Here is a 13,496-nt window from a genome sequence, read left to right on the forward strand (position 1 = left end):
ATAAGGCACCGTCTTTTCTTACCACAGTCGAAGTGAGGATGACAGGCCGTGCCACATACAATACTGATAACCTGCCTCTCCTGACTTCTTCATTAATGCAAACACCATATATCACCCCTTTCCTCTGGCCCTGAACATTATGGAGGCTCACAGAGCATGCAGGGTTCTGTGCCTCCCCAGGCAGATGTGATGGCTGCTGTGTACAGCCAGGGAGGCATGAAACTCAGTCAAACCCTCAACTCTTGTAATTTCCTTTCCCTCAGCTGCTGGATCCTGCTCTTCCTTCCTCAACCCATCACCCAACCATCAGTGCACCAGTTTTGCAAGACTATCTGCCAGTGGCTTGGAGCAAATTGGAAAAGTGGGGGTGATCTGCAGCTTCCCCTCACCTATTTGTTTCAAACAGGGAGTGAAGTTGCAAAAGTGATGCTGTAACACTGCTGCACTTTATTTGTACAGAGGAAAAACACAGAGAAAACAATGTAATAATAAAAAGTGAACACAAATTCCCACATGCTGGGCAGCTATGCAGAGTTACCAGCAGCAGAACAGTAAAGAGATGTGTATTTTAATTGATATTGCTTCTATAGTAATGACAATATATGTTTTGGAGAAAGGATTTATATGTCACATTACAGCCTACTGCCCATGTTAGCTACTAAAGATATGTTGTCCATCATCACACCATACCTACTAATCCAACAGCCAAGCAGTAGTTCCAGCCTGAGACCAGATACTCAGCAGTGCAGACCTCCTCTGTTCCCAGACCAAAATGCATTTCCTCATGCAATACCCTTTGCCAGCATGTACCTTAAGGGGTGCACTGAGTTGTCCCCAAAGAAAAAAAAACTGCCCGCCTCTGAGTAGAGCAGAAATGTGCCTTAAGTTACAGCAGTGAGAGCACTTCAAGGAAAAATGCTAACACAACAGTGTTTCATGCTGAATTTTTATTTCAATGTTATGCAACTGCATAAGTATAAATAATTGTGTTCAATATATAACAATTATGACATCCATAAAGAGTTTCTTAGAGAAAATAAGACTGCAAACACTTTATTGCACAGACCCTAACAATTTTTTTTTTATTATTTCTTTTTATTTTTTTTGTAAGCTGAGAAGTCTACTGCAGGAAGTCTACAAAAGAACACATTAGATCTACAATCACACTAAGACTGACCAAGAAGAACACAGGCAGGAGGATCTCTTAACAGCTCACTGGTAAAGTAAACATCAACAAACAGGTACTACATAAACACAAGCTTATGCACTGTTACACTTCCAAAATGCAAAGAACTTATTTATCAGAAGTGATAATGAACTATACAAAATATACATAAAGGTATACTGTAAACAAAAGCTAGATGTGCTTTAAAGGAAACAAGAGGATTGTTAAAAAATGCAGAGACTGTAAACTAGGAAATACCTTCCAGACAGAAATGTTATTTTGAAGTGCATTAGCATTCATTTGCAGTAACTGCCAAAGCACAGATGAACTGTAAATGTTGAGACCATTTTCTTTTTCAACTTCTCAAAAATTATTATCCATTGCTCACCAGCTCCTCTGTGAATGCATCAAAGGCAGTATGAATGTTCTAGTGCCACATGAAAGATCAGAAGTTGTTTGTGATATTGGCTTTTCCTGACAGTTTTGCTGTAAGCCAGCTCAATTCGTCAGTACAATAAAGTTTTCAGCAGAGGGAAATGAATTCTGCACACTGTCTATTGTCACACAAGTCTCCAAGTCAAGATTACACTGTGCTTTTATGAACAATTTTCTAGCTTTTGAGACAGAAAGACAAACTGTAACCATTGATGTAAAAGTAGGGGCCTAGCTCTACTGTGGTTACAGAAAACAGAAATAAGCAAAACAACCGTTCTATTGATCCCCAATTATTAAAACCCATGCTACTGCAAGGGCATTTTGTAGTGCTTCTGTACATGTTTCAAACTTTACCTTTCATCTCTCAAAACAAACCAAATACCTCCACACTAAAATGATTGAAGTCTACATGTTCCACAGTATACAAAATTTAAATAAGGCTTAGCAAAAGTAAAAAGACAGTAACATTCTAGCACCAAATAGCTCCAACGGGTTCCTTTGTTACAAAATGCTTCTTTTGAAATTACAGTATTTAACTTTTTTGCATACAAATAAAAAGATTATGTTATGAAATGTATGGAGCTACTTAATGCATTTAGAAATGAATGTGAAACCCAGAGTTACTTGCTAAAAACAGCAAGTTAAGTCTACAACATAAGGCCCCAGCTAGGTATTAAAATGTATCGGATATCCTAAATTTTTTTGAAGATATGATACGGAAACTACTGAAACTGCTTTTTTTTTCCTTTTTACCTTGTCATAAAATAGAAAAGAGCCATAGCATTATGACACTAACTACGCAGACCTATATGCCATAATATATATTCTCTAAATGTATTAAAAACAGGGATGAACATACTAGTACTACCAGTCATGTGCTTATACTTGTGCCTCACACTGTAAGGGCCTGAATTTAAAAAAGCTCAAGGAACTTGAGAGGATTGCAGCAAAAACTGAGCACATGGCATGTGCTTCAGAGAGTTAGAGCCTTGTCTGAGGTGAAGGTCACAGAACACACTCCCAAAAGACAAGAACCACCATTTCACCACAGAACACAACTCTTGCTGGGATGCCCTGATAATTAAGTGGTCTTCCCACAGCTTTAAGGACACCTACTCTAATCAGGCTTTGTGCAGTAGGGAGATGCAGTTATGTCTTGTGTTAGATCTGGTGAAGCAGTCAGCCAGGCACAGTACTATCAAAATCAAATTATTAAAAATACATGTAAAAACTCACAATAGGTCACCATATTTATTCTGTACTAGCATTTTCTTTAACTTCTATATAGGATTTTTAGTAAGTAAAAATGTGGCCTGGTTTTCTTTTTCTCCAGTCAGACCAGTACTTCAGCATGTCCATGCCAGGTCTGAGTTTTAATAATTTGGTTTCATATTTCAGTATGGCAAATAAGTGGCTAAGCAACTATCTTAAAAAGGGAAAGAGGAAACAACGCAACCAGCAGCAAAGTATATATGCTACATTCAACCCCCAAACACATCGCCAAGTATTTACAGAGGAAATATTTTCTTCAACACCTCTTGGCTGTAAAGGTATTTTTGTACAAATACTATATGGTAACAGTTTTACCGGTTTCAATTGGAAAGGCATTTTGAAAAAAGTCCTCTCTTTACATATCCCCTTGTATTGTTTCTTCAGTGACATTAAAACTTTGCCGCACAAACACACGACACAGTGCTGGTTTAAAGGCAGTACAACATATTGAAATTGTTTCAGCTAGTGTTGAGTTCGCACTTGCCGGGTCTTACAGTTAACAGGATTTTTTGTGAGCATTGCTCCGTGAAGCTTCCTTTCCTCGACGCTGCCGAGCTGAGTCTTTGTCATCTGAAAGTGCACTAGGGCGGTCAGGTGTGGCTGCTGACCTGGATAAATCTTTACCTACATTCTGTTTTCTTGAAGCAGACTGCTGAGCCAGAATGGTGTCTTTTCCCTTTACATCCACAGTGTTAACAAAAAGAGGCTTTTCTTGACTTCCAGGTTTCCCCCCAAGGTTTGAAGTAGGGCAGTGGGCTTCTGCTACAACAGTGGCACTGTGCAAGGCCATCAATGAAACACTTTTAGCCATTTCTGCCTTACTGCTCCCTGGGGAAGAGGTGCTTTTCTTATTTAGTTCCTTGCAAGCTGCAGGAAGCTCAGGTGAGTCTGCTTTAACCTTTGCTGAAATTGCATCACTCTTGGCTGAAGACAAAACAGATACTTCTTGCCTATACTCAGAGAAATTGGATGAACAAGTCAGTGGCTTTCCTGGTACTGTAGACACACGATAAGAATTCTGCCCACTGGCAGCAGACAAATGTTTTATTGCAGTCTGCTTGTTTGCATCCTCTGGCTGTTTCTGATTAATTTGTCCCTTCCCTTTTATATCTTGAGAGCTTTTGCTACTTGTGGTCACTTTTTCTGCTGCTTTCCCTCTGGTATCACAGTTTGAAAGACAAAGGGTGGGCTCTACTTTCCCACTGTCAAGCTGAACATAAAGTGCGTCAGTGCATATTTTTCCTTCGGGTCTTTTGTCTGCAGAGATCATTTCATTACTAGGATTTCTGTCTGCCTCTTTGTTCCACAAGAGACAGTCTTTCACAGTGGAAAATTTTGGAGATGTGGTTTGTTTTTCACTGAAGTGAAGTTGCTTTTGATCAGCAGATTCCCCCAAGCCTGCTGGTTCTTGCCTTTGCTTAGAACTCTCTAGGCCTGTTGGTAACAGGCCCACAGCAGAGGATTTGGGTTTGGTGTCAGGGGCGGTGCTGCTCATTTGGAGGGTGGTGACTGAACCATGATCCAAACTCATGGGCCTTTCAGTCTCCACATTTTCATTGGTCATTCTTCTTGAAGAGCCTGGAACAGAAGGAAGGTGATCTACCACATTTTTACTGGCATGTTTCCCATCCTTCCGGGAGCTGGCACACAACCGAATAACAGTTTCTTTTTCTTTTATGGTTGGAATGCATGGTTTTTGTGTCAATGTCTGTTTATCCAAGGACTTAGACTTAGAGGAACTTGTATCAGAGGCTAGCCTGTGTTTATTAGTGCTGCTTTCCACACAGGTGGCAGCAGGTTTCACGTGTTCTTGAACACCTACATGAACTTCTACAGTGCAGTGTCTGCTTATTGTGTCTTTCACAGCAGGTGAGCCTGAAGTGTTAAGTTGCTGCCGAGGAACTTGGCTGGACTGTTCTCTCTCAGCAGTTTGAAGCCTGGTATCAGCGAGCGGTTTATGATCTTTCTTTCCTAAATCTTTGGCATTGTCCTTCTGCACAGAGGAAACTGGTGCAGATTTCTCAGTTTTATTATTGCAATCTTTTGAGGGTTGCGCATGCCATTTGGATGCAAGAGCTTCACTCTTTGACTCTGAGGTAATCTTCTTACATTCAACCTTCTGCTTGATTATATCCCTTGCCACAAAACTTTTAACAACACTGCTGTCATCTTTTCCTAGTTGTTTCAGTGATTCTCTGCCATCCTTAGGTTGTGCCTTGGGGGCACCTGACTGCATTCTTCCTTGCATCTGAGGTGGAATGGCAAATTCAGCACAACTTTTTTCATTGCTTTTGGAGTAGCTTGTTATGAGGACATCCGAGGTAGATACCTTCACAGATGATTCCCTGATCACTTCCACCTTTGCAGGGATAGGCTCACAACCTCTCCGGGCTACTGGCTGTTTGGTAGGCAAGTCCTTTGGTATTTGTTTCTCTTTTCCTACAGCTTTTTCAGGAGTGCTTTGGACAGCAGAAAGTTTGGAGTATGTTAGAGTAGTTTTAACACTCTCACTTTGAGTAACACAAGTCTTGGCCTCCATTGAAGTGTCCTTCTGTTTTGAAGGGGAGGTATCTTTCTTTAGAACAGCTTCAATAACAGAAATACTGCCTTTAGTAGCTGGACTAGAAACCTTTTTCTCTGTCACTGCTTCTGCAGCCACAGGGATGACTGGCAGATTTGGAGAACCCTTGCCTGTGTGCAGAACCTGAGGCTCTGCTATGTTGACTTTGCCAGATTTTGAGTAGCTTAACAACTCCTCTTTCTGACAGACCATTTCTGCCTTTCCACCACTCCCTTGTGGTGCTGGAGGTTTAGAAGATTCCCCGTCACTGCTGGTGCTCTGTCCTTCTGGCAGCACACACAAAGGCAGTTCAGTCTTTGAAGCCTGTGGCCCAGAAAGCAACGCAATGTCTAGCGTGCCTTCTATTGGCTTCAGACAGGAAACAGACCTCCCATCAAGTTTATATTCTGATGGACTTTTTCTGACAGGTGCATCAGTGGAAATTAGGGCTGATTTTTCCACAGACACGTCTGCTCGGCCACTCAAGGTCTTGAGAGGAACAAAAGAAACTGAGTTAATCTGGGCAGCATGTGTGCTGCCAATAAATGCTCTACTATCTGCAAATACAGTGGAGTCCTGCTGTATGTTCATGGGTCTGCCTGTAGTAAGTTGAAGGCATTCGTGAACATTGGATGTCAACTTGGGTTTTATCACTGGACAGACACTGTCATCTTTTTCTTCAATGGACATTTTTTTTCTGAGATAATCAATATTTGCAAGTTTACCATCTAATCTTTCAAATTTGGCAAATTCTTTTGTTGATACAATTTTATCTGTGTTTTCTCCCTTTCCACTTAGCATCCTGTCAGAGGACTGAGGTAACACATCCTGCAGTGCACATGGAGGAGAAATTCTTTTGAAGTCGTAAGAAATATGACTGAGTTCATTAGGGGGAGGGCCATGACACAACATCTGTCCATCTAAAGCAACACCATCATTTGATCTCAAGTTTGCATTCTTTTGAAGGGTGTCTTTGAGTATGCCACCAGCTGACTGGGTCTCCAAAGCAACAATTTTTGTTTCAAACTGATTTGATCTTTCTAATACCTTTTGGAATGCTTTTTTGTCTTTTTCTTCCAGTCTTAAGGTACTGGCATTTTCTGGTTCATGGCTGGGTTCATGTATAGCAGCATTTGCTTTTTCAGCAAAATCTTGTTTTTTCATTACTACTTTGACCTTCAGCTTCTCTCTGTCTAGCTCATCAACGGATTCTTGTCTACCTAGTTTTCGGGAGATGGGTCGTTTCAAGCAGCCCTGCTCTGCAGGCCTGACTCGTGTGAGTGATGGCACATCACATACATTCTCCTCCAAGCTCTGAAGAGTTACTTCCCTTTGAGATAATTCTTTATTCACTTCTTCCTGGGTCACTTCCAGACTGTGTTTTCGTGAACATAAGTGTTTCTTATCACTGCCGTAAGAGGGTGCAAGTTTCTCTTCAGACTGGACTCTCTTTAACAGTGGAGATCTTGGTGGCTCTGCACTCTTTGGCCTGACAATATGCCTTACAATAGTTGGAGGTGAGTGCATTTTGCTAGGAAAAGATTGAGCTATTTTTGTATTTCCAATAGAATGTCCCAGCAATGGTGATGGAGATCGCTGAGGAGATGTTGGCTGGGGTGTCGGAGAAGGTGTCCGTGCAAGAGGAGAGAGGGGAATGCTGCCAGCTGATTTGCGTCTTCCTGATCTGTATCTTTGCCCTCCAAGCTTTGGACCCAAGCCATGAAGAGTGCTGGGTCTTATGTGTCCTGAACCAGCTGGAGAATTGGGAGCACTTGAACTAGGGGAGCTACTCTGCGAAGAATTAGTACCTACAAAAGAACAAAAACCCCAAACAAGCAAACAAAAGATTAGGAAGACTTTTTCAATCTTCTAATTTCAATCTTCTGTCTAAATGTTCAATGAGAAACAGAAAAAAAAGTCCTATTCCATCTCCTGCTACAGTGTTCCAAAATGTGCAGGTTTTTAAGTGGCTGGGTTGCAAACCCTGCATCATTCCAATTATGGTGCTATTTCTCCCTTTTCCCCTCTTCCATTATCCCCTTTCAGTTATCTCTTCCTTCTACTTAAATAGAATAGCTAATGCTTTCTGCCACTTCAAAGCAATGATCAAAGCTTTGAAGATTATTTACCTTTGCCAAGGGATTGTACAACAGCAGTCAACTTCTAGTACACGCTTCAACTGTGATAGAAGTAAAACACGAAAAAGGGGCAGGCTGCTAAGAGCCAGAAGAATGCATATTTCAGCACTCAGACAATCTTTTCAGCAACAATCTGCCTTCATGAGTTCCCATGCTAGTTCCATTATGTAGCAACTTACCTCAGTTTCACCCTTTTATCAGTTAGCCTCTCCTAGGCAAGATTCTCCCTTTTGCTGCAAATTGGGATTGTTTGTTATTCAATTTACAGCCATTGGACTGAGATTTAAATGCTGGGACAAACTTTGAACAGACAATTCCTTTTATGTGCTTCTGTATCATAAAAACATCAGGAATGTTTTGCATCATTTTGCATCAGGAATGTTTTTCTTTCCTTATTCTAGACAGAAACCAGCTGTTCAATGATTATGCTTGCCAGAGCTGACTACTTTTAGCAGAGTGTATCTGATCTGTGGGAGTTCACAGAAAGTACAATACCCTTAAAGTCCTTTTCCTCTGCTCTCCACTCCTTCACACTCACCTGATGGAAAATCAGGAGTGGAGCGGTAGCTTGGGGTAGGAGATCTAGGAGATAAGCTGTGGGTTGGAGACCCAGGCAAGCTCTCCCCAGAAGAAAGGGATCGGTTCAGGCAGGAAAAACTTCTGCTGGTATGAAGAAGAGGCGAGGGCTGCTTTGCCAGCTTTTTAAAGAGAGATCTTCTCCTTGTGTGAAAAAAGCACAGCATTAATTGTAAGTTAAGATGCACAGAAGATAGTATTACCACAGGGAAAACTCTTGCAAGCTGACATTGGTTCCCTCTCCTATTATGAAAATGTTAAGTCTATCTTTATATGAAAGCAAACCACACTGCAGAGAATGAAGTTCAGAAAACATCCTGATTTGCTAATAGGTGGGATAGATACTGTAACTAAATCTATTCACACTAAAATTTACTCACGGTATTTCAGAAGAACAATTGACTCGTTACGAGTATAAATTTTCATTTTCATAATTTAGGAACCCACCAAAACTGAAGGAATATCTACGAAGTATTTATTTACAAAGTACACCTAAACTTATCATCCAACTAAAAAGGTTCAAAAACTTAGCACTAGGAAGTTTAATTAAACAAGTACAAAAAGATAAATCAAATTAAGATGTAATCTCAGTTATTCACTTTCTCCTCCATATCTATATGTGTACCATGCAAAATTTTTACAGGTTATTTTAGCAGATCTAGTTTAGGCAAAATAAGATTAGAAGGCCACAGAATCTCAGAGAAGATAAACCTATGTAGAAGACAAGATAGAAAACTGTATTAACTTCATATTTTAAATGTATTGTTATGTACATGCATTCACCATGAAAGCAAAGGATTACTCACCTCTCTAAACTCTCCTTCTTCTTGGTCTTCTTACTGCGTCTGACCATTCGGCTCCTGTAGCTGTTTCGCCTGGCAGGTCCTGTCTTGATGGAAGTGTTTTCGAAAGGAGTTGTCATTACTGAGACTTTGTTGCCACTCTGCCAAAATAAAGAAAGATGCTTTAAGTGTGAGGAATATGTCTAACACAAGACAACTTGGCCTTGAATTGAATCTACGCCACAAACGTGAATGCAAAAAGAACTCCCAGCATCAGAGTAAGAGCTATTAGTGCAGGGAACTCTATGCAGACATTGCTGGGCATGTCAAATAAATGATGATTGGAAAGTTCTCACATTTTGCCATATTTCCTAATCTCCTCCATTCCAGCTTCAAAACAAGGAGAAATTCCCATAATTTTAGCTGGACAGGAGGAGACCAAGGATTGACCAGGATTGTAATTTTCAAGATGAAAGCTTCTACAGAAACAACCCCACAAAGAACAGCCGTTAAGTGGCCGTTCATGTCTCAGGATACCAACAGTTACAATGATGAAATAGAGGAGAAAAATAAAATCTTCATTGTCAATCCCAAACCATCCTTTTATCTTGTTCAAAAGAGATAACAAATATAATTAAGCTAAGCTTTTTAGCACTGATTGCTCAAATGAATTACTCGATAAATAAGATAGGTATTTTCTGCTGATTTCATGTTTCAATAATCGATACCTCCTGCTCAGCACTGCAAACCACTACAGTGAACTTCTTTTCAAAGAAATTTCAATAGCCTAAATTAATTTATGATACAGCCCATTTGGATAAACAATGATCTCTCGTTTTGAGTTTAACTCTTGTAAGTAGCGAGTAGGATTGTTGTGTCTTTTTCTGTATCTCACACAGAAAATAACTGCATACCTAACTGCCTGAAGTTACAGAATTTTCTCCTACATTTCTTGCAAAACCTGGAAGTTCTTGCTAGTTTCCGAGAAAGAAAATGAAGACTTCAGGAAAAGTATATTTTGCATCTTTCTTCAGCTCTTTATATTTCCCTATTCCTTCACTGCCTTCCAGTGCTTTTTCTGACTTTTTTTATAACTGACTACTCCCTTTGACATGCATGTTACACCATAAATTGTTAATAATATAGGAAGCAAATACACAGCTGTCTAAAGTATTTCTGACCTACATTAGCCTATGCTGAAAAGCTACAGCATGAGCTGTATCTATAAGCTACAGAGAAAAGCTAAGACACTACTCAATTAAGAAAAATTCATTAAGAAAAGTTGAAGGGGTTTGTTTGTTTTCAAAGAAGCTCTGTCAGATATATACATATATGTCCCATATATATGTCAGACATCTATATATATATTGTCTCATATATATGTATATGAGACAAAAATATTTTGGGCCCAAAGATTATGGAAGGCAAGCTCCCGTGTAGTAGGCAAGGAAATATTTCATATTCTTTATTTTTACTTTTTCTCACTGATTTTGCTTTAAAAGACATAAAATGATAAGTATCATAATTATCAAAAGCCTGAATTACCTGATGAACATGTAGGCATTCAAGCAAGTGCTTGAAAATGTAAAGTTTTTTGAGAGAGAGACATCTCTTTGTGTCACTGCCTCGAATTCACTTCAACTGTTGCAGCATCAGTGCCAGGCTGTGGCAGAGAAATATTTTCATATATTTCATATATTCAGAGATATATTTTCATATATCATAGCAGGATATATGAAAATAATTGACCTTTCTCCAGATCTGTGGTAATAGCAGATTAGAGTTTGTACTTCCAACAACCATAAAATCTAGTAACTAATCTCAAGGAAACAAACATAACTCCTCAATCACTGGTGAAAACAGCAATCACTTTGTATCCCAGTTGTCCAAGAGTTACCTTTAACAACAACTCAATAACTTCCGTATGAACAAGACCATGCACTGGCTCTCCATTGATATGAGTAATCAGGTCTCCAGCTTTTAAACCTGCCTGGTAAGCCGCACCTCCTTCTTCCACATTCTGAAACACCAAGACAAAGAGAATATACAGAAAATGAACTCCCTTTAACCTTCATACCCTCAGGAGTAGACTTTGTTTAATGAACTCTTTCTATAAAACTAGTTGGCAATGAAGAAACTTACTAAGTTATATAAAAGAAGAAAAGAAGAAAAATACATCCACCATCAACTACTTACTCTATATTTAGATGGGGCTGGAATGGTTTCAAAGCTCACTGAAACACTGTTTGTTGCTACTGGTGTTAAATAAGCTCTGTACAGCACGGCAGTTTTCAGGCATGATAAGAAGGGGTGGAAAATTGCTTGGCATATAATGATTCACACAGTAATTGTCAACAAACAGATGTCACAGGTACCAAAAAAAAGTGAATAAACCATGACAGTTTTCTGTTGTTGTATATTGTCAAAAAACCAAACTATTATCTTACCCAAACAATATGGTGCACAGTGTAGATATCGCTGTCACCCACGTAAACCCTGATGGCTCGGATGGTGAAGCCATACTTTTTCCCTGAACTGTGAATTACAATCGGTTGATGAGGACTTGCAGAAGCAATTGATGAATCACGGCTGGGAGATGAATCTCGGGACGATGAAAGATCAGATGATAAGGAATGAGGAGACATAGGACTTCCCAAAGGAGAAACACCAAACATATCTGTAAGAAAAAATCTGCCTATTAGAATACATTCTGAGCACATACAAAGGTTGCTTAGTTTCATGACACTTTTGTGTCAAAATATGTGATTTTCTTTGTATAAACAACTTCTCCTCCTCCCCTGGTGTGCATATTGGTGAATGAGAAGTTTACCAACAACCAGATATTAGAACTGAATTTTTTTCCCTGTAAACTGTATTTTTTAATGCAAGGTCTACTTGCTACATGTAGACTGCTTTTTCCTTTTGGACATGAAACAGACTCATTGCTAAGTTTGTAAGAGCAATTTTCAGCCTTTTCCTAACAAAAATTAATGAAAAGAAAAGCAGAGTTCGGTAGCAGATGTCACTGTGAGTGCACCCAAAACCATATCCCAAATCATCCCAGCAGTGCTTAACAAATTGCTAGCTGTTTTCTTGGTTTCAGCTACATATAGATACAGATAAAGACTACTGCAATTAAACCACAGTATGTACTTGGTACCTAGGACAGTAATTCAATTCTTGTACCAAGCCTCCATTTCTACATTCTGCTACATCATGTAAGACCTCAAGAGTTTCTTGCAACAACAGTAGCAATTACAACTTCATTTTCTTTTATTGTTATAATTGCACTATGTGCTCATGTTTGCGCAAATGTGAATACAATTGTACCCATTTGGGAAGTTTGGACTTTAATTCTGAACCATGAAAAAGTAAAGCACCTTTGCTTCACGTGAAAACACTCAATACTACCGTTATACTTCCCCTTACTTATAGCATTATTTCTGGCTCCAAATTTTGAGCACTTCATCTAGGTCAACACAGTACATGTAGAAGCCTACATGCTATTTCTGTTCTTGTGATACTGCTCTCCTGCTTATCAGCTTTTCTTATGCGGGACAAGAGAGAACTAGTCATCCTGAATGCACTGCTGTAACAAACATCCATTATTGGAGTTATACACAGAGAGCTAGTTAAAACTTAAGCTACAACCCTGCTGTTGGATGGACCAAGGACTGAAGTCGCATCCTGCTGTCCATGCACACAGTCAAACGAAGTAGTCACCGCTAAGTTACATTCCTGCCTGTCAGAGAAAGACCCTTAGCTGTAATGTGACCACTGTAACTTGCTGACAAGACTGCACCATCTAGTCAAGCAAGTGAATAAGAGAAACAAAAATGTGTGACACAGAATCCATTCTGGACTCTCCAAAATCTTGCGTTTGTGTGATAAACCACCATAATATTGTGTATGTCATAATATTTTGACCAAAAGTATTTATCTCTACCTCCTGGGATCATGAGGGACAAAGCACTTGCAGAAAGGGACTTCGTGACTTTTCCAGAGATCTTCTTTTTCTCTGTGCTTTCCAATCGCTGACGAGCAACATGAGATGCAGCTTCACCAGCTGGCTTTGAAGAGTTATCCGCACTGTCCACAGTCTCACTTCTTCCATTTATTTGATCTAAGTGTTCTGAGAAACTGCCAACTGTATGAAGAAGGGATAAACACATTGAGGGAAAACTGGGGGGCAGGAAGGGGGAATGGTACAATTGTGGGATACAAATTTTTCTGTTAACAAATTCATAGAACTACATTACAGAAATCTAAGTAATTCTTCCAGACTTACAGAAGCAGTTTTAACAGAATGTATTGAAGCAACAGGTTTATGTAGTCACTGATTAAAGTAAAATAAGATAAAAAAGCTTAAGCAAGTCTTTTATTTCAAGATGCAGCACTCACAGAGCTTAATCATACATTTATTTTTCATGTAAACTCCTAAAGTAAAGAAAAGGCTACAATTTTACATAAGTTGCTATCATCCTAACAAATTTTCTAAAATAATTAAAATACTAAGTGTAATTTTTTTTAATTATTAACTTTTGCTTTTATTATATGGATGGTTTTCT

General features: G+C 39.3%; 1 protein-coding gene across 10 annotated transcripts in view; it reads right to left on the reverse strand.

The window, feature by feature from the left end:
• Positions 1-1,075: 1,075 nt before the first annotated feature.
• The window catches only part of MAST4 (microtubule associated serine/threonine kinase family member 4), a 292,509-nt gene continuing 280,088 nt past the window's right edge, over positions 1,076-13,496 (reverse strand). For all 10 annotated transcript variants that reach the window (XM_027671419.1, XM_027671417.1, XM_027671423.1 and 7 more), the window contains 6 exons: positions 12,875-13,075; positions 11,376-11,605; positions 10,826-10,948; positions 8,953-9,089; positions 8,109-8,290; positions 1,076-7,240 (listed from right to left, as the gene is read on the reverse strand). In XM_027671419.1, the coding sequence (XP_027527220.1) occupies positions 3,369-7,240; positions 8,109-8,290; positions 8,953-9,089; positions 10,826-10,948; positions 11,376-11,605; positions 12,875-13,075 (4,745 nt within the window). In that variant the 3' untranslated portion in view covers positions 1,076-3,368. The remainder of the gene's footprint in view (positions 7,241-8,108; positions 8,291-8,952; positions 9,090-10,825; positions 10,949-11,375; positions 11,606-12,874; positions 13,076-13,496) is intronic.

Source organism: Neopelma chrysocephalum, unplaced genomic scaffold (genome assembly GCF_003984885.1).
Source record: "Neopelma chrysocephalum unplaced genomic scaffold, ASM398488v2 Primary Assembly neopelma1_97102, whole genome shotgun sequence".
NCBI classification, from domain to species: domain Eukaryota; kingdom Metazoa; phylum Chordata; class Aves; order Passeriformes; family Pipridae; genus Neopelma; species Neopelma chrysocephalum.